At 34.3% G+C, this 21,648-nt stretch overlaps 2 protein-coding genes and 2 non-coding genes across 4 annotated transcripts; all 4 read left to right on the plus strand.

Moving 5' to 3' along the window:
* Positions 1-1,581: 1,581 nt before the first annotated feature.
* LOC120196417 (50S ribosomal protein L29, chloroplastic-like) lies at positions 1,582-4,614 on the plus strand. Its single transcript, XM_039198230.1, has 2 exons — positions 1,582-1,983; positions 4,304-4,614. The coding sequence occupies exons 1-2, from the start codon at positions 1,648-1,650 to the stop codon at positions 4,478-4,480; spliced, it is 513 nt and encodes a 170-aa protein (XP_039054161.1). The 5' UTR covers positions 1,582-1,647; the 3' UTR covers positions 4,481-4,614.
* Positions 4,615-5,852: 1,238 nt separating this feature from the next.
* LOC120196506 lies at positions 5,853-6,014 on the plus strand. The gene has a single exon (XR_005523177.1). It is a non-coding gene; the product is annotated as a U1 spliceosomal RNA (small nuclear RNA).
* Positions 6,015-7,103: 1,089 nt separating this feature from the next.
* On the plus strand, positions 7,104-7,175 carry TRNAP-AGG. The gene has a single exon. It is a non-coding gene; the product is annotated as a tRNA-Pro (tRNA).
* A 3,032-nt stretch (positions 7,176-10,207) lies between these two features.
* Positions 10,208-19,190, plus strand: LOC120196221 (protein HEAT INTOLERANT 4-like). The gene is made up of 8 exons (XM_039198073.1): positions 10,208-10,343; positions 10,683-10,721; positions 10,826-10,879; positions 11,034-11,097; positions 11,317-11,375; positions 17,347-17,471; positions 17,655-17,717; positions 19,076-19,190. Exons 1-8 carry the CDS (start codon positions 10,209-10,211, stop codon positions 19,188-19,190), a joined length of 654 nt encoding a protein of 217 aa, XP_039054004.1. The 5' UTR covers position 10,208.
* The last annotated feature ends 2,458 nt before the right edge of the window (positions 19,191-21,648 follow it).

Raw genomic sequence — 21,648 nt, forward strand, 5'->3', positions numbered from 1 at the left:
ATCCATCACTGATAGTGATTATTTGATGAAACAAATCATGCCAGTTAGTGGTTAAGACCAATAAACCAATCACCGTTACTGAATCGACAATATAATTAGAATGGTTGACCGCCAGTTAAATTCAGTCAAACAATCAATCGAATCTAGCATCAAAGTTTTTTTTTTTTTTTTGATAATTCAATTTTATTACCCAAAAACATAAAAATCTGCTACAGTAAACAAAGACAGTAAACAGCACAATAGCAAAGCAAGGTCAGTACTTGGGTATTGAGAAAATCCAAGAAAGTGAGACCTTTAGATTTTCTTTTTCTTTTTCTATTAATATCATGTTACTGGAAACAGATATCTCATGGCTTACTCGAAGAATAATGAAACACATTGAAGATAAAACTAATCTGTCAAATCATCATCAAGAAAATCAAGGCCATCATCATCAGTGGTAACACCTCCGACAGAAGGGATAATATCCACTGGTTCAATAAAACCAGCAATTGTGACCATTTCTGTAGGTCTCTTTTCTTCACTCTCGTATTCAACCATATCATCTTCGCAAAATTTTCCGCCTCATTATAAATGATCTCCTCATCTTCTGGCATGGCTATCTTCTGAGTCTCCACAAGCTAGTCATCCAGTACACTTTCTAACATGGAACTGTCAAAGGAAACCAACTCATCAGGCTTCCTTCCTAGTTGGCGTTCTCTCAGTCTCAAGTTATAGTGGACAAAGGTCTGGTCACTCAATCTCTTTCGGGACAAACAGTTGCGTCTTTTGATGTGAACCTGATCAAATGCACTCCAGTTATGCTCACACCCAATTGATGAACATGTCTGGCTTAGTATGCGTATGGCAATTCGTTGTAGCTCTAAGCAGCTTATTCCATGTTGCTGCCAACATGAAGCTGGATCAAGTTCGTTTCTAGTACTTACGGCCAAATCAGTTCCAAAATCAGCTTTTGCTTACACAAAATCAGGTATCTGCATGGATGCAGAAATTTTTTCCCCATTGTCTGCCTCCAATCGAACAATACACTCATTTAGACCTTAAGTACTAGAAACTGTAATTATTTGGATTTTATTTTGGATTTTGGAAATTTCGTCTGATCGTGCATGGGCTGTGAGTTTTAAAGGCAGACTGTAGTAAATATAGAAGAGATGTAAGAGACGCAAAATTGTAAATGAAGGACGATATTGAGGTCAGATTAGATATAAAAATATTGTTCAACAATCTAACTGGTATTTTAGCAAAATAGTTTAAGAGATAAATTAGATATTATTTTTTTCTTGTTTTTTAATAGTATGAGGTAATATATATTTATAATTTTTTAATCTTTGATAATGTACATGCAATTTGTATACGAAACTTAAAATTTTAAGAAAAAATAATATTTTTTTAACTATTTTGTTATAAATAGATACCGATTATAATTATTTTGTAATTTTTTAAACTTTATGGTGAAAACAAATATACACTCAAATGTTATGACCATTGTTTAGTTTAACCCCCTTTTTTTTCATTGGAAAAAAGGAGGATAAAAAAAACCTTATCTATAATCTATATTCCGAGTGCTAAAACTCTAGAAAGAAGCGAGCTTACACTTGCAGGGGGATAGAAAGCCACGAAGATAAAGCTGAATTCGAAGAAGAAAAAATGTTGAGCGTCTCAATTGCTTCCCCAGCAACCTTAACTTTCTCTCCAAAACCCAAATTTTCAATCCCGAAGACCTCCTTCACCGGCGTCAGGATCCAGCACCTATGTCCCCAACGGTTGCCTTCTCAGACGACATCGTTTCGAAGACCGTCGGCTTCTTCTTCGGTGGTAATGATGGCGAAGCGAGAAGAAGAAATGAAGGAAATAAGAGCCAAAACGACCGAGGAAATCAACGATGAAGTGGTTGAGTTGAAAGGAGAGCTTTTGATGCTTCGTCTTCAGAAATCGGTTCGTAATGAGTTCAAGTCCAGCGAATTTCAGCGTATGCGCAAAAGGGTATCCCCCCCTACACGCGCATTCTATTGTTTTAAATGTTTTTCTCTTAACATTTTAATTGAAGTTCGAATGGGATTTCAGAATCTGGGTATTACTTTAGTCATAATTTAAGATATGGAGTATCAAATGAAGGGATATTTCAGTTCAAAAATATCACAATTTTAATATAGATAGGGCTGGTGAATTTTGCTGAGAACAGAAATGTCAATTTTTATGAATCTCGTAAAAATGTCGTTGAAAATCCGAAATCTAAATTTTGATTGGACGATGCAAGTGGCGATGATAGCTATATTTTGCTTACTCGATAATACAGTGTAATCGCTGCTCACTGAAGATAGAAAGTTTTATGGAGTGTTGTCGGTGCAGTTCATTTTCGTCTATTTGTAGAAAATTTTATGTTATGAGTAGCATAATCACGGTCATCTTTTCTAGGTATGCATGTAAGTGTATGTGGATTCATTCATCACTTTTTTTTCGCTATTACATTTGGTTGCTTATAAAGCTTTTCAAGTTTTATTAAGTAGGTTGAGACTTGAGAGCTCAACTGCTTCTGTGTTTTTTTCCTCTCAAATTCTGGGCTGCTTTCTTTTGTCTGTGTTGTTTATGGAAACCAATTGTTCTTATTGCCAAATGATCCTCTTATGAAGTTTAGAAGGAAAGTAGTATGATTTAGGGCTTGGGAGGAAAAGGTGTTAAAACTTTAAGTGGATGAAATATTCAATTATTCATGGAAATCATGCCTTGTTTGAAAGCTTGGGGGGGGGGACTGTTGGCTTCCGTAGGTTGGTCTTCATGTATTTGTGGCCTTTAGTTGGTTACTTGTTCTGTAATTATTGTTTCTTTGTCAAACCGGAATTATTCAATGTTGAGAGAGTAAGAGGATGGCCAAAGAGGACATAGAACCATATAGGACAGAGGTGTTTATGGCTTTAAATGCTGGACAGTGTTGGAAATATGATATGTATTTCTTTAAGGACTATGGAAAAATCTGGTTGTTGTTCTTGTCAATGGAGCGTCAAGTTTTTGTGGTTTTATTTGTATTATGGTTGTTTTAGCCATTGTCTTTGCTAGGTATTTTGATTATGCCAATTTCTTTCTATGCCTGGGCTTCGGGCTCAGACTTTTCAGGGCCGAAGATGATAACTCTAAATATTGAGTGGAAGCAGAGATTAGCTAATGTTATGGCAGTTCACTGATCAAATATCAGGATCATTGTTTGGCAAATTAAGAGCACTATATGGACTTAATTTTAGAGTCCCTTTGCCATTATTTTCTATTGGTCTCCTTAGTGACGAGCTATGCTTTGGAATATGGTTGGGATGTATACCTAGCCGAATCCCCCAATTTTAATTCATTTTGATTTTGCCCCTCTCCCCCCCTAACTTTCTGTTGTTAATTATACTTTGTCTCCCCTGACTTGATCCCTGGGTATACTTATTATATTTAACAATAATGGTATTACCTTTCCATTGTTTGAGGAGCAGAGATGATGGTAAAACAAAAGCATAAAAAGGTAACCTTTAAACTCCTTAAACTATGATAGAGAAATATGACAGTAACCTGAAAATTTTGCCTCAGCTTCATGCTACTCAAATTAATGAATGCCGATATACCAATAGTAGTCATTTAGGTGTGTGGTAGAGAGAAGGATGTCTTCGGTTTAATGCACTACTACCGAAGCATAAACGTGCTGTAGGCCCGATATTTGTCAAGATAATTCTGACTGCACTTGAGCATGCTTCCTTCATTTGCATGTTGTTGTTAATTCTGATAGTTTTATATCCAGTTCTAGGTTACATTGCACAAGAAAGAGACGGAAAAACAGATAAACATTGATATGCTTGTCTTGAGGCATTGTAAAGCCACATCTGAAAGCCTTCTTATACATGATACTCCTTAAGGGTCTCCTTATTTCATGGTTAACTTTTTGCCCCTATACTTGTTCTGTCTAACTTTTTAATATGTACGAGGCTTCGGAAACCAAACTTTAAAATTTGTTTAATATATGGCTAATATCTCTATTCCTTTGACATGCTATTGGTATTGCTTGATTTTTTTAGATGATTGTAGTTTTATTTCACCATCCAAAGAAGTAGAAAAGTTGCTGCCACGAAGTTTTCAAGCTGAGAATGCCTAGAAAAAACAGCTAGTTTGGCTGGCTTTTACACTACTTATTCTGTGCATGCTCCAGGCACAAAATTAAAGTCTGACCTTTAGTTATGCGTTATTGGTCTCTTTTGTGAAGATAATAGTAGTTTTACGATTTTATTTGAACTTTGAGTATGATATTGCGATAACGAAGAAAGTGTTGTTTTTATAGATTGCACGCATGCTTACTGTCAAGCGAGAAAGAGAGGTGGAGGAGGGCATCAACAAGCGATTGTCGAGAAAGCTGGATAGGCAGTGGAAGAAAAGCATTGTTGTGAAACCACCCCCATCTTTGATCAAGTTGAGAGAGAAAGAAGCAGCAGAAGAAGCTGAGAAATCTGCTGCTTGAATGAAACCACTCATATATGCTTTGACATTTTCATGGCTTGCAGTTTCTAACTTTTAGAACCGTTTTGTAGGAGCATTTATTTTATACTATGTTCCAAGAAAAGGCTTTTAAGAAATTAAAACTCGTTTTATCTATGATTTAGAAAACAAGTAAGCATTGCCTTTCATTAGAATCGAAGGATTAATTTTCGTTGACAAATATAAAAAGTTTTGGTGAATGATTGTTTAAAGTTCAGGCTGATTAGGGGTGATAATTGAGTTGAGCAACTTGTGAGCAATTTAATTTGACTCAACTCGATACTTTCATGAATCGAATGAAGTAAGGACTAATTTAATTCGACGAGTTCTCAAACAACCAGTTACTTTTTTATATAATTTTTTAAGATATTTAATTGTCTTTGTTTTTAAGATTGATTATGTATCGTATAAGTTTTTTTTTTCAAGAATAATTGTAATATGTTGGTTTGGTGTGTTTGTGGATTGTTATATTGGTTGTGATATGTTAATTCGGTGAATTTGTGGATGTTGTTTTAGAGTTTAGACTTTGGAATTGCTTCACACGTTTTTTTGATAATGTTTATTTGTTAATTTTGTTAATTTATGTTTTTATATTAAGCTCCATATAGTATTATTAGATTTTACATATATTTTAAAATAAAACAAATTTTGACGAGCTTAACAAGGAACGAGTCGAGTCGAGTCGAGTAATGAGTTTTTTAATGAACGCAAATTGAATAAAAATTTATCGAGCTTATCAACTCAAGTAGAGTACAAGTCAAACAATTTTTAAGTCGAGTCGATGATTGCTTAGCTCGTAATCAACGCGATCGATCCCTACCCGATCATGCGGGACATCAAAACTGAAAATGATAATGTTACTAGAGTGGCAATTATTGGTGACTCCGTTGTAGCTGCTGTAATGATAGTTTTTGTATTACTGACTTATCTCCGAGCGCAAGTTAAAGAATTTCATGGAAGAAGTGAGGCAGGTTTTGTCGACCTTGTGTTTTGAAATTCCACTCAAATGTTGAGGCTCCACAAACTTGGCTGAGTTATTCAAATGATGACTTGCTCACTTCAAAATCTAGTTCATTTTGTGGACATCAATAATTTGTTGTTGGCTGAAGCTACTCTGCGTAATGGTCATCTGTTGCTTGTAGGCCTGATTTAAAATGAGAGAATTTGCCGAACAAGTTAAAAAAGAGAGGATCTGTAAGGCATCCTAACTTTGTTCCTGGGTCCAAGGGAACAGGAGAGGCTTCTCCTAGCTGATTACATTCATTGTTATAAATCAATAATCCCACACTGACTGAGGAAGAGAAGGGTCCAGGAGCTTGAGTTAATAAATAAGAGGCAACTACCAGCCTTGAAACATACTTACCTGGACGGGGTCAATGGGTGATCAACAAGACTTAAGGCCTAGGTTAGCGACCTCCATTGCACTTGGGAGGGGTGCTCGCCTAAGGTCTCCCCAAAGTGGGAGAGCCTACGTCATAATTTATTGCAGTGGGGGCTTGCGTTCGCGCTGCCCCCTTCCAGTCTTAGTTCAAAAGTTAATTGTGTAAGTCCAACCTTAATGTTTGGGTTCTGCTTCCAAATTGATACTTGGCAGGGCTTTCAAAATGTTGAAGAACTTAAGAATTAGCTGTCCTTTCCACAATTTCCTAAGCCTTTTCAATTGTGGCCCGAGTCAGATCAGTAAAAACTACATCGGTTCAAAAAAGCTGGGAGGACCATTCTCCTACAGGAAATTCATCGAAGATGGGCATTGTAATTATGAATCTATACCCTTTGTAGCTGCCAAGAATGCCAATCTGATTCCCGTATTTCCACACATTTGCTCGACCAGAATGGACGCCTGTGATGCGTTGGCTACGATTTTATCTTTGTTCCAAGAGACCACGTACTTTGCAAAATCTGTTCTAATGTTCTTTCCCAAAGGCTCGACAATTTGATGAAAAAAGTTTTCTATTATGACATGGGTGCCTACTGTCAAGCCATTGGCACACGCTTAGTCGAGTGTTATTACTCCTTTGTTCAAGATTTAATTGACCCCATCTCTCGCTAAAGGAACTTTGAATCTTCTTAGACCAATTTCCGACTTCCAAAGAGGATAAAGTTCTTAAAAAGACGTATGATAGATTGACAAGTATTGCAGGGAGGATGATGACAATGATCGGAGACTTGGGAACTCCAGCTTAGGGGCTTAATTCTATGCTAAGTTGGTGAGATCCCATAGCTACTTCACTGTTCATGGCCTTTTGTTTAATCGCTTGTATAGCATTCCATCTTGTTCCTTGTCGCTTATTTGCACTTGGATTTGGCTTTTTCGAGATGAGGCATCCTCAATTCCGAATCACCGTTCCTTCATTGCCCCAAAACTTCTTCAAAAGATTGCCTGCAAGAACAGATAGTATGTTTTGAGAAGGAAAGATTGCCTGCTCGATGTTCAAAGAAAGTCATGCAAATTCTTTGCTTTTACTGTTTTGCCTGTATACTTGGGATGTCATCTTGAACAAGTTTCACCATTTAAACCTTTATTTGCGAAGTTCAAATTCTAGTGCAAGAACCACAGTTCATTATCTTTATATCAATATTAAATGGTTTGATCCACAGGGCAACTTGGGCATTTGGTCTAGTGGTATGATTCTCGCTTAGGGTGCGAGAGGTCCCGAGTTCAATTCTCGGAATGCCCCATTCTCTTCTATTTTGATTCCTTGGGAAGTACTCTTTTTTGGGTGAAAGTATGTTTCTAATTCCTCTTATACGATTTCAGTTTTTCTTCCATTTTAATTGCTTGAAAACCCACAATTTGAAAATCTCAAAACACCTAAATTTAATATCATGATTTCTATCCCTTCCTTTCATTTTTTTTAATTTACTTTTAAATTAGGCTAATTAAATTGAATGATTAACTCAAAAGTTAGTTGGATTCGTAATTTCATTTGTTATATTAACGATCTCTCGCGAGTAAACGAGAGTATTTGATCCAGTGGAATTGAATTAATTTTTTTTAGTTAATTAAGTTATCGTTTGGTGATTTTCTAAAAATACTTTTAGCTAAAAATCCATCTAACCGTAAAATCAATACTAAAAGAGTAAAAATGAAAAAAAAATACAGTGAAACGGCGGTTTCAAACTAACCGCAAAGTTATGATTTCAAGTGCCCCATTCTCTTCTATTTTGATTCCTTGGGAAGTACTCTTTTTTGGGTGAAAGTATGTTTCTAATTCCTCTTATACGATTTCAGTTTTTCTTCCATTTTAATTGCTTGAAAACCCACAATTTGAAAATCTCAAATACACCTAAAATTTTAATATCATGATTTCTAATCCCTTCCTTTCATTTTTTTAATTTACTTTTAAATTAGGCTAATTAAATTGAATGATTAACTCAAAAGTTAGTTGGATTCGTAATTTTATTTGTTATATTAACGATCTCTCGCGAGTAAACGAGAGTATTTGATCCAGTGGAATTGAATTAATTTTTTTTAGTTAATTAAGTTATCGTTTGGTGTGATTTTCTAAAAATACTTTTAGCTAAAAAATCCATCTTGACCGTAAAATCAATACTAAAAGAGTAAAAATGAAAAAAAATAACGGTGAAAACGGCGGTTTCAAACTAACCGCAAAAGTTATGATTTCAAGTTTTTTTTTTAATTTTTAACTTTGCGTTTAAAAGCAAATTATAATTTTACCTTTACTAATACATGAGCTCTATTCAATTATGTATTTATATTTTAATATTGATATCCTTAAAAAATAATTTATTACTTAATAATTTATTGTAATCACTTAAAAATAAATAAAATTCATGGTTTATATATTAAAATATTAATAGTGAGTCATTATAAAATATGTTTTTATTATAATTCTATTTTTTATTATAGTTTAAATCGATATATTTTATATATAATAATAATTTCTCAAACAGTTAAATTTATACTTACTTTATCTTTTTATACATAATGTCTATAATGAACATTTTATCTTTTCAAATTCATTTTTTAAACAATACTTTTAAAAGTTCTTTTCTGCATATTTTAAAATTAACTTTTCAAAAGCCTTGTCAAATTTGTCTTAAATTGACAAGTCTTATTTTATCTTTAAAATTTATTTTAAATTATTTAATTGTGTCAAATTATATATATTTATTTGAGCTTGATTAAAATTTTAAATAAGTTAAAGATCAAACTAGAGAGTACGCACACACATATATATTTGGATAGGATCCTCTTAAACCCAATGTAAAACTCTTTTAGTTTTACACATATTTAGGACCGTTGAATGAGTGAAAATAGATGACTAAGATTAAAAGTAGGAAATGTGAAGATATTTACGCGGGGGAACAAAGAGTCAATTTCATATATCAATTTTCACTCGTTCAATTGTCCTAAATTTATGTAAAACTAAAGAGTTTTGCAGTGTGTATGTGGATCTTAAAACCTCTTTCAAAGATATGGATAGCAATTTAATTTGAACTCAATGAATTCCAACTCAATAGAGTTGGATTTTTTTAAATTTTAAGTTCATGTCGAATTTAGTTCGGATTTAATGTATGGTGAGGTCTGGTTGGGTCGAGTTCAAGTAGAGGGTGAATAATCTTTTACCCGACCCAACCTAAAGGAAATAGGTCAAGTTTTGATGTTTTGCATGTTTGAGAAGAAGAAGAAGGAGATATCAATGATGAGCTAGATAATTTATTACATTACCGGTCAACAATTCACATAAGCAACCAACGAGTCACTTAAGCAGATAATAGTTCAATTCACCATTTCGTCATTCAAATTAACGATTATTAACACTGAGTGACCAATTGTTACAAATTGATAATGTTAGCGATTTATTTGTTACAAATTGACAATGTTAGTGATCAATTTGTAACTTTTGAAAGTTCAGCAAGAAAAACAAAAACTTACTCAAACTCTAGTGATCATTTGTGTAATTTACCATTTTTTAATTAGATCCTTATTTTATACATAGTTGAATCAGATTTATACTCTAAAATTTAGAGTTGGATAAGGTTCAAATAAAAAATGTGATATTCGAATTGGATTGAATCGAACGATGTGTATATATTTTCTGAGTCGCGTCAATTTAGCCAAAACTCAACCCAACCTAACCCGTTATTACCCCTATTCAAAGGAACAAGGGAAATTAGTAGAATAAATTAGGTTTGTTAGCTTATTTATAATGTTTAAATCTAATAAATTGTGATTAATTCAAAAATTAATTACCATGTAACTTAATTTTTAATAATATTTTATAATATCCAAAGAATTTTTATATTCTTAATATTTTAGAGTTCCCAAAAAAAATCGAATATAGCTTAATTAATATCTTTAGTTCAAATTTGTAAAAAGACAAAAGCGTTAAATACCTAAGAAGAGAGTTTTATATCATTTGTGATCTTAATCAATTTAATAATAATTAATTTCAGCTTAAATCGTTAAACCTATAGACATGTCTCCTTGATATTCAGATTAAAAAAAATCCAATAACTGTCTTTTAGGCATTAGAGGGATTAGTTCGCCTGAATGTATAAATAATAGGGACCTAAACTGTATTTATACCTCAATTTTAATTGCCCGCGACTGTACTCAGAAAAGACAAAAAGAAGAGAAAATGATGGGGATTGAGGCTCAAAAGACGCCCCCATATATTCAAATTTGTCCAAATAAGCACTGAAGATTTTGAATTGGGATCCACCGCCTTTGCCCAAAATACCAAATGAGGAAGGGACCTAAGAGAAAAGCCGCCTCTCTGAAGCAAGAGGAGAACCATAAACCAGCTCCCAAAACTAAGCGTCCTAAGGCCCCCAAGCCTCAGAACGAGCCTGAGTATTTCCAAGATAAGCGTAACTTGGTATTCATTTTCTCTACAAGTTTTCCATTTGTTGTTTAGAGTTTTTTTTTTTTTACTTTACAGTAATAGATACGGGTTTTAAATATTAGGTTTTTTGAGCTCAATTTCATAACGCTGATGACTTTCTTCGTTTCCTACTTAAATTTGAGCTTTTAATTCTGGTAATCCGTGGTTGAATATAAGATTTATTATTCGAGATTTGGCATTCTTATGTGAAGAATAAAGCTTAATGCACGCGGGTTGGAGCTTAAATATTTTTTGTTGAGGTGATTAAATGGGTGGTGTTTTACTTTGTTAAATTTGTTTTTGATGAAAACTGTCGATTTTGCACTTGTGCAGGAAGACTTATGGAAAGCCGCATTTCCTGTTGGAACAGAGGTTGGAATTTTGAGCTTCCATTCGAATGTTAAATATTTGGTTTGTGTTTTTGAGGTGAATTTATGTTCTGTTGCTTATATCGTTTTCCTTTTGTTGTTTGGAAGTGGGATCAACTGGACTCTGTTTACCAATTCAACTGGAACTTTTCGAATCTAGAGGTGAGTTGCAAGAGAGCTTTTTCTTGCCTTCTCATTTCTCATTTTTCTTTTTGGGTTCTGTTTCCTAATTCTGGTCGCTACTTTTGTTTTCCTTGCACCATGCGAAACTTGGTTTAGAGTTAACTGGATATTTTACTGTTCTCTTTCTGGTCAGGATGCATTTGAAGAGGGGGGTAAACTGTATGGAAAGAAAGTTTATCTCTTTGGTTGTACGGAACGTAAGTAGCTCACATCCCTGGTTTTCATACTTTGCACATCTACACGGTCAATTTGCAAAAGCAAATATACTTGTCCTAACCTCCTAGGGTTCTTAATTTGAGCTTAGTTCCTACAAGTTTTTTTCTTGTATCACTATCATGTATTTTGAACTTCTTCCAACCCTTCTTTTTGTTCAACAATTGCACACGATCAATTTTAATTATTTTCTATTTGTGTAGCTCAATTGGTCCCTTACAACGGAGAAAACAAAGTCATCTGTATACCTGTGATTGTGGCTGTAAGTTGTCTAAATTTGTTAAGAAATGCTTTTAATGCTTGTTATGCTAAGGGATGTTTCTTTCTTCATCTTGAGATTAGTGCGCAGAGTGATAATAGCATCTTTGACCATCTTTTATGTGAAAGGCTTATTCTACAGTATCTTTATGTGGCTCTGAAGTAATTTATTTACATTGCTGATTTCATTTTGACATTTTCCTCCGATTGCTCAGTGTAGCTGTTTCATAAAGTGCTGTAGGTTATGCGATGGCTCTATAGTTAGAAGTCTAACATAATTCTAACTCTTAGAAGGTTAGATAGATAAGGATTACTAATAAATAGTTTATTTCTATTAGAATACTTACCCTAACTACTTGTATAAAACAATACGTACTTACCTCTATGAATACACAAATGAATATTTTTTCATTCATCTTTTTTTCCAATTACCTTTATCAACATGGTATCAATTAGGTGAACAATCCTTCTCCCTAACCCTAATTGATCGTTCTTTCTCATAACCCTAGCCACCGACCATGACTTCTACCTCATCTACATCGGATGTCACCTCGGAAGCCATCCTAAATTCATCCAATTCAAACATCACCGATGTTTCTTCCGCCTCTATCACCTGTCACCGATTGAATGTTGACAATTATATCTCTTGGTTCTAATCTGTCAGTCTCCATGTTACCGGTTGGCGCAAGCAACACTATCTCTTGGAGACCACACCAATTCCTGTTGTAACGGATCTTGATTATTTGACTTGGCTTACTGAGAATACTATGATTATGTCATGGCTCATCAATTCCATGATTTCTGCTGTGTGGGAAAATTTTCTGCTATACGAAACAACTGTTGAAATTTGGAGTGCTGCAAAGGCGACATATTCGAATATGGAAAATTCAGTTGCCCTATTTGGGATTGAGTGTCAACTTGCTAACCTCAAACAAGACAACATGACCGTTACTCAATATTTTACACAAATTTCGTGTTTATGGCAACAACTTGATTTGTTCGAATCCCATGAATGGCGGTGTGTTGATGATGCCCGATTATTCAAAACGATTACTGAACAGCGTCGGATATTCCAGTTTTTGTCTAGCTTGCATCGAGATCTTGATGGTGTTCTTGGACGAGTATTGGGCCTCAAGCCTCTTCCTTCCATTCGAGAAGTTTTCTTTAAAGTACGACGCGTAGAAAGTCGACGAACAGTTATGCTTCCTGATTAACAGCCTGTTGAAGGATCTGTGTTGCTCACTCACTCCCAAACTACTACTCGACCAAAAAAGGGAAGACCTTGGTGTAACTACTGTAAGAAAGTTGGCCATGTGCGGGATTCTTGTTGTAAGTTACATGGCAAGCCTACTGATGGGAAGTCTTCTAAACAGCATCACCTGCGTGATACTCAAGGGAATTGTGTTGTAAATACTGGTTTGCAGGGGAGTTCGTTTACATAAAACAAATGGAAGAGTTACAACGGTTTTTAAGTCAGTTAAATCCACATTTTCAATATGCGCTTGCGACTTTCTCTCTTGAAGGTAGAATTTCTTCTGCTACTTTGGCTAAATCCAACACTCGTACTTGGATTGTGGATTATAGTACAAGTGACCATAAAACAGGTGATCTTCGGCTCTTTCATATTTTCCATGCCGAGTCGTTTTTCTCCATGTCCGAACAACAGATGGTTCTCTTTCTGGTGTTGCCTACCATGGGTCTATTTAAATAAATTTGAACATTTTTTTATCTAGTGTTCTTTATGTTCCCAATCTCACTTGCAATCTTCTTTCCATTAGCAAGTTATCTGCCTAATTATGTTGTAAAACGAAATTTAACTCTGATTTTTGTGAATTTCAGGATTCGAGCTCGGGGAAAGTGATTGGTAGTGCTAGACTTTGTGGGGGTCTTTACCTGCTTCCGGCTACCTTATTTTCCCAACCTCATGCTTCCTTAAATGTTATACCGCAATTTCCTTTGTTTGAACATTCAACTGATGTTATGTTATTGCATTTTCGCTTAGGCACCTCAGTTTCTTTTATCTTGCCAAGTTGTTTCCACATTTATTTATCAATAAATGGTAAAGGATGTGACAGCGGATGATGATAATGATGATTGATAGGTAGTTGTCCTACGAACCCTCCTAGTCGCAATTGACTAGGCAAATTCGATAATCGGCTCTAACCAGCCCTCCTAATCGCAATGAGAAGGCAAATCGGTGTGTGAAGATCTCTCTTATAAAGAACTTGAAAGAACTTAATGAAAAGAATACTTCGAAGGTACAAAACAATCAACACTTGTAAAAACAAACTCTCGTTGTATTATTAATAAAAGAAATATGCCTTTTCAAAGTTGAATGAAGCCTCCTTTATATAGGCGAGGAGTCCTTGTTGTAACATGACTAATGAATAAAGATAATGTTTCGATTATATCCTAATTCCTAATAAAATAATAATAAACTAAGAATATTGAAAATCTTATTTCCTAATAAAATAATAAATCTAATCTTAAAAGATAATGCATTATCTTATATTAAATTATATTACAAATAATCAATAAAAATATTAAAAATTTGTAATATTTATGAAATCCCGTATAGGAATTTCTGCATGTGTTATCTTCAATAAAATCGATGTACCTTGAGTTTCGATATCGGATTGATGCGATTTAAAAACCGTTGGAAAGCTAAGAGACAGTCGGTCATATCCCTAGAATAAATGTTGATTGAATAAGATCAGGATCCCATTCGAAAAGTAGTCGCAAGTCTGTTGTTCTTTTATTGTTTTTTTCCAAGGCTTGTTCGTGTAGATCAATTGGAAGTGTTAGTTTATCTTCCTTTAATACGAGCATTGTGATGCATGTATCAATAAAAGTCCTAAATCTTTTTTTTGTGTGAAATTTGCTCTCTTGATAAACAAACTAAGAGTGTTTACCTCTCTTCTCCATACAAACCGTCCAAACCATTTATTATGATCCATAGTGATATTTGGGGACCATCTCGGGTCATATCTTTACATGGGTTTCGGTAGTTTATTTCATTTATTGATGATCACACTAGTACAACTTGGACCTTTCTCATGAAAATTACATCCGAAGCCTGTGAAATATTTAAATAGTTCCATAAGATGGTTGAAACCCAATTGCAATGTTCTATCTAAATGTTTTATTTTGACAATGGTAGCGAGTTTTTTTATCAATGTTTTGGGTTCTTTCTTTTAGGAAAATGAGATTATTCATCTCACTTCACGTGTCAATTCTCCTCAACAAATGGGATTAATGAGTGAAAAAATAAACATTTTCTTGAGGTTACTCAATCTCTTCTCTTTTCTACAAATGTTCCTCACCATTTTGGGGGGAAGCCTTTTTAACTGCCACTTATTTAATTAATCGTTTCCCTGGTAAACCGTTACAATTTAAATGCTGAGGGAAGTTTTCTTCAGTTTTTTCCTAATTTTAAACCGATGACTTCCTCATTATCCCATTAGAATCTTTGGATGTACAACGTTTGTTCATAATAATGTTCTTTCCAGGCTCAAATTAGATCTTCAAGCATTTCGGTGTGTGTTTCTGGGTTATTTTTCGAGTCAAAAAGGCTTTCGGTGTTATTATCCACGTACTAAGAAATTCTTTGTCATCATGGATGTTACCTTCTTTGAAAAGTCACATTTTTCCTTAAAACTGCTATTTAGGAGGAGACATATAATGAATATCAGGTTGGTGACTCACAAAAATTGTTATTTGAATTGTAGCCAGCTCTTTTTGACCAACCAGCATTGCCGAAACAACCAAATCAGTCCAAACAATCCTCAAAATCATTTTAGTCTGACCAAACAACACTGTCGAACTAGCCCTTAAAATCACTCCAGTCGGACCAAACAACACAGTCAAACCAGTCCACAAAATCGCTCCAGCCAGACCGAACGACACTGCCAAACCTAGAATTTTTTTTTGCCAAACTAGCCCACCGAAACACCTAACCCGAATTGCTTATTTACAAGAGACGACAAATACCAATTTTCAAATCCATTCCAAAACCTAATCCCGAACCTCCCACATAGCATGAACACTATCATGAATCAGAATCGGACGTGAATCCTTTAGAGAAAGGAGGTAAATCAAAGTTCTTCCATTGAGTTAAATGCTTTAATTGATAATAGTGACTTGTCGATTGCTCAAAGGAAAGGAGTAAGAAAATGCAGAAATTATCCAATTGATAAATTTGTTGCATATGGAAAGCTAATGCCTCATTTTAAGAATTTTACAACCAGTATAGATAGTATTCCTGTTCCAGATACGGTGGAAGAAGCATTGAAAGATCATAAGTGGAAAAAGGCGGTAGAAGAGAGATTGAGAGCACTGAAAAACAACAATACTTGGATTATAGTTGATCTTCCAAAAGACAAGAAACTAGTCGGCTGCAAATGGGTTTTCACGGTAAAATATAAAGCTGATGTGAGCGTTGAAAGATACAAGGTGAGATTAGTAGCGAAAGGCTTTACTCAGTCCTTTGAAGTTGATTATCAAGAAACGTTTGCTCTGGTAGCTGAACTAAATACTGTGAGAGTATTACTGTCGTTGACGGTCAATGAGAATTGGGTGCTTCATCAATTGGACATCAAAAATGCCTTTCTAAACTGAAATTTGGAGGAGGAAGTATGCATGCGAATTCCACTTGGTGTGAAGAGTAATACAAGAAAAGCGTGTAGTTTAATAAAGTCCTTGTATGGGCTTAAGCAATCTCCCAGAGCATGGTTTGACAGATTTAAAAAGGCGATTATTCAAGATGGTTACAAGTAATGTCAATTGGATCACACCTTATTTTTCAAAACGGCTTCGAACAACAAAAAGACAATTTTGATTGTCTATGTGGATGATATCATTCTAACAGGTGATAATACTATGGAGATAAAAAGATAAAAAGGCTACTTGCGAGGGAATTTGAAACTAAAGACTTGGGCACTTTATGGTATTTTTTAGGCATCGAGGTTGCAAGGTCGAAAGAGGGAATAGTGATCAATCAAAGGAAACACATTCTTGATCTACTATCAGAAATTGGAACGAAGGGATGCAAGCCGACAGAAACTCCCATGGAAGCAAATCTTAAGTTAAGAAGAGAAGAATTGGAAAATCACGTGAACAAAGAACAATATCAAAGGCTAGTAGGTAAACTCATTTACTTATCACTTACTAGACCTGATATTGTGTTTTTTGTCAGTATAGTGAGCCAATATATGAATGATCCGAGGGAAGAGCATTTAGAAGCGATGAATAGAATTCTAAGATACTTGAAAATGACACCAGGACATGGATTGATTTTTAGGAAAAGCGACGATAGAACAATAAGAATTTTTTCAGATTCAAGTTGGGAAGGTGAATTAAGAATCAATTAGTGGATATTCTTACCAAGGCACTTCCAAGAATTACCTTTGATGAGATTACATCCAAGTTGAGTATTTTCAACATTTACTCCCCAGCTTGAGGGGAGGGTAGGTTATGCGATAGTTGTATATTTAGAAGTCTAACATAATTCTAACTCTTAGAATGTTAGATAGATAATGATTACTAATATATAGTTTATTTCTATTAGAATACTTACCCTAACTACTTATATAAAACAGTACGTACTTACCTCTATGAATGCACGACTGAATTTTTTTTTCATTCATTTTTTTTGCCGATTACCTTTATCAACGTTCATTCCTCTTTTTTGCCGGTTGCCTTGGATAAATTGGTTTCTTTACTTCTCCTTTATAGGTGTGAATGTGATACTGTTACACAGAATTTTGATGACCGTCTAAAAATTCATTGTTACAACTATTTCCCATATATTTTATTCAGTGCTACAAGATTTTCTACAGATTAAAATTTAACAAGTCTGCATCTTTTTTGCTTTTTCTGATTTATTATTTTCAATGATTGTAATGAAATTATTGATCTTTTATGTGACTGATTTATTGAAATAGTTCTTTCACCATGATCTGGGTGTATCTTTTCAGGTTGAGTCTCCTTTCCCACCTTCAGATAAGATTGGTATTAACTCAGTGCAGAGAGAAGCTGAAGAGATTGTTCCTATGAAACAAATGAAAATGGACTGGGTTCCATATATTCCACTTGAGAATAGGTGCCCAATTTTGATCTTCTGTATCCTTTTCTTTTATCATATACAAAGCAAACTTGTATTTATTTGATTTATCTATACCAAGATACTAAATGAAATTTTATCTATTTTTCTTCTTATTAAGCCTGTGTTTGAATTGATCAAAATAAGCTTTTGTAGTGATTGTGTATTTTGATTCTTCCACAGAGACAACCAAGTTGATAGGCTGAAATCTCATCAAATATTCATCTTAAGCTGCACTCAGAGACGGTATAATTTGCACACCAACACTTACACCCCTCTTTATTTTTGTTTCTTTTGCATGCAATTTTCAACTACATCCAGTTAAATTATCTTTATTTGATCTGCTTCTTGTTTGAGATTGTTTGAGATTATCTATAAAAAACATTGCCTTGTATATATTTTTGTAGTAAACCCTTGGGTGATTTGGTTAATCTGAAAGAAAAAACAGGAATAGTGGAGATCTATCAGCAATAGTTTCAGGAAACATTGGCAAGAGCCAGTTATATTGTTTGGCCTGATCAACGTGTTGGGTATGGTGTTCTGATGCAACCACCCTCCCAATTTAGCCATGGCTTTGAACCTTGCTAGGGCCTTTGAACAGAAGCATCAAATACTTTATGAAGTCAACAATACGTTAAAAGTTACCATTGAAGCAAGTTTGGTAAATTAATCTACTCATTTCTTAAAAAAATTAGCACAGGTCAGAGATGGCTGAGAGAAGCAAAGGGCTTGTGTTATTATTCTGATGAACCATATATGGTTCTACATCAATGTAAGAAGCTCTTTTGGTTGGAATTAGCCAATCAAGATGGTGTAGAACTAGAAACAGTGACTGAACCAGGTAGATTATATCGTGAAGTATTGTGATTTCGAGCTAGAGGACAAGCTCTTTTCTGGGAGGGAGTATTGTTGTGTACGCGAGACTCCTATTATATTCTTTTCTTTTATTAGTCTTTTTATTTATTATTATTATTTATTAGGACAAGTTAGGATAGAAGTTTTATATTTAGTAGGATCTTATTTACTTTCTTTCTTTCGTTATTGTAATCTCTATTTAAAGAGACTTGTGGAATAATAAAATTAAGCAGAGTTTTATCAAAACCCTAAAAAGATATTGGTCTCTCTTTTAACGAGTCATGAGGTTTCAGTCTTCCTTAAACGAGTTGAGTTATCAATCACCATTGGTCGTTCCAAGAATAGCAATAAAGGAAAAGCAATCACTTCCAATGTTCTTGTTAATTGACCAGTGACACAATCACAAACAAGGGACCACAACAAACACACGGAAACATATGATGCTTTACATCAGTTAAGTTAGAGCATTCTTTAGGCTTTTGAGCTTCAGGCAAGATTGGGTGTTTAAGCGCCTGGATTGCACCTTTCCTTGACAACATTGGAGTTTAGTCAACCATTTGATAGTTTAAACAATGCTTAGATTTGTCTTGTATAGATTGTAATTGATTATTTCAATGCAAGCATATGGACTTCAAAGTTCTCTATATTATTTTATCTATTCTCTCCTGAGTGTGGGTCTGTATATGTGTCTGTTGAATGCATGCTTGCACTTCGATTTAACTTTTTTGTATTTGATATTCTTTCTGCAGGGTTGCTTTGAAACAAATGTGTAGATGCTCGATTTCATCGGGGACTGCATCGGAGGCTTCGTATCCAGTACACGATACAAATTTGGACCAGTATGAGCCCAAATCAGCCCAATAGATAACAATTACAAGCAGAGAAAAAATAGAAAAGTTAACGTTGGTTTTTGACAGTTTTGTAAGTGGGGAGGGATATCAGCAATTGAACACCACAACGAAGAGAGGACAAAGGCAGAAGAGAAAAAAAAGAAAAAAACGATCTGGAGAAACAAGAGAGTATACTATTAATCCACTCCCGGACATTCAAAATAAAGGGCAAATTGAAAGGGGTTCTTCCCCATTTTTTGAAAGAGAACGAAGCAAAAGAAACAAAAAAGGACCATTCGAGTGAAGGGAATGAGAGATACATTGTAAAAACAGGGGTTTCCCCTTCGTTCTTGTAAGCAGAGAGTTCGAAAATAAATAGAAAAGAAGCAGTTTCTTCTTCCTGGTACATTCGTTTTTTCAGCAATACAATCAATACATAACAGAGCTTTTTTAAGGTACATAATACTTCTTTGTTCCTCTTTCTTTCTTGCAATCGAAAAGCATAGATAGATAGGGAGTTGAGTTTTTACCTTAACGATGCAAGCTCTTATGGCTGGAGCGGTAGACATGGTTGTTTCTTAAATTAGTGATCAAAACAATAAGCGAGTAGTAAACATAACAACCCAAAAAGAAAAATCCATCAAAACCCAAGAGAAAATATAAAGGAAAAAAGGGGAAAATCTAAGGGAAATCTTACCTCTTCTGCGATAACAGCCTTTGTGCCTTCATCGAAGGAAGTAAACGTCTTCAACAGTCGAAGGTAACGCTCTTATAGTATCTCGGTTGGGGTTGTTTGGGTTTGTAGAATCTGTGTTTATTTGTGGGTTGTAAGGCCCAAAGAGGGATGTTTAGAGACTACGTTTGAAATGGAGTTGTATAGTAGTCACTCGGCTCCTCGTCGGAGCCGGAGAGTGACGAGGAAGGGCTATGAGTGGCTTTCTCGTTTAAGAAAAAGAAAGAGAGTGAGATGAAGAACTTGAGTGACTGAAAGTTGAGGACGGAAGAAAAAACAGGGTTGTTTAGGATTCCTGTAGAGCTTTTAGTGGTCGGAGTGGAGTGGAGTGTAGTAACCACCGGGGAGTCGATGTCATGAGTGTGAAAACCTTGAACTTTTCGGCTGTGCAAATGAAAAGGAGAGTGACGAGGAAAGCCTGAGCAGCAGCGGAGAAGGAGAGTTAACGTAATGGGATATTAGGGTTAAAATCAAGTTTAAACCATGTTTGTTAAAGCCAAAACGTTTCTGATTTTAGCAAATATAGGCCAAGAGTTGTTTTCTTTTGTTATTGGGCTTATTAAGTGAGGGATCAATTCAATTTTGAGGTTAATGCAAGTTGATTCTCAGTTTGAGGTCTTTCTAATTTTTGATTTAGTTTCTTTATTTTACATGCATTTTAATCTCGTAAGTGTATTTATTTCATTTGTTTGTCATTTAGCATGGTGGTCTATTTTAAATACGTATACATACAGAAATATATGCATGGGTTTGTTTGTGCTTAAATTATTTAGATACATATTATATGTATGTATAAATGCATTTGTTTTTAAAATCTTGTGAACTATGAATAGTGGGATATATATGAGCATTGGTATGTTAACATATATTTTGCACATAATTTTGGGATGTATGTTTACATGCATGTACGTACTTTGCCTTTTTTTTATTTTTTTATTTATTTAGTATTGGTAGTATTTATATAATGTATTCTTGTTGTTTTTCAAATATCTTTATTATTTTAATTGGTGTAAAACCATGTAGATTTAATTGCATGTATCTTTAATTTCCGGTGTATGAAACCTCATTTGCATAACTCGACATAATACATAATTAGACTAAGGGTAATATGCTTTTAATTTAAAATTGTTTTAAGTGGATAGTCATAACTGATTTGAGGTCCGCTTTTAATGATTTTAAATTAAAAGTGTATCCCGAAAGTGACGCCTAAAAATTGATCCATCAATCTAAAATTTGGGAACGAAAGAAAAGGGAATGTTCGTTTATTTAAATTTATCGAGAAAAGGTTGTTATAACTTTTAAGATCTGGTATCGATATTTATAAATAATCGAACATTCTTTATCTTTCTAAAACGACTCGGTAATTTCAATTTAATTTATTTGAGTGCTTTTGAATATTTTAAATTTAAATTTTTGTTTTATGATATAAAAAATCAAATTAAATTAGAATTTGTAAAATTCATTGCAAAGACATTAATTAACCGACTAGGTGCCGTTTTAGGGCGTTGTGGGGGTGCTAATCCTTTCCCGCACGTAACCGACTCCCGAACTTGGATTTTGGTAACGCATACCTTAATTTGTCGTTTTAATTAAAATTAATTTTTATTTAAAATAACAAAACATTTTTGGGTGCCCAATCACACCCTAATCAAAGATTGGTGGCGACTCTTTGAACAATATTTTTTTTAACGTAAAGAGAATTTCAAAATTTTCGAAACGAGAGGTTTTTAAATCGCATTTATTTTTAAATTAAAAATCA

This window comes from Hibiscus syriacus, unplaced genomic scaffold (genome assembly GCF_006381635.1).
Source record: "Hibiscus syriacus cultivar Baekdansim isolate YM2019G1 unplaced genomic scaffold, ASM638163v2 tig00004630_pilon, whole genome shotgun sequence".
In the NCBI taxonomy this organism is placed as follows: Eukaryota; Viridiplantae; Streptophyta; class Magnoliopsida; order Malvales; family Malvaceae; genus Hibiscus; species Hibiscus syriacus.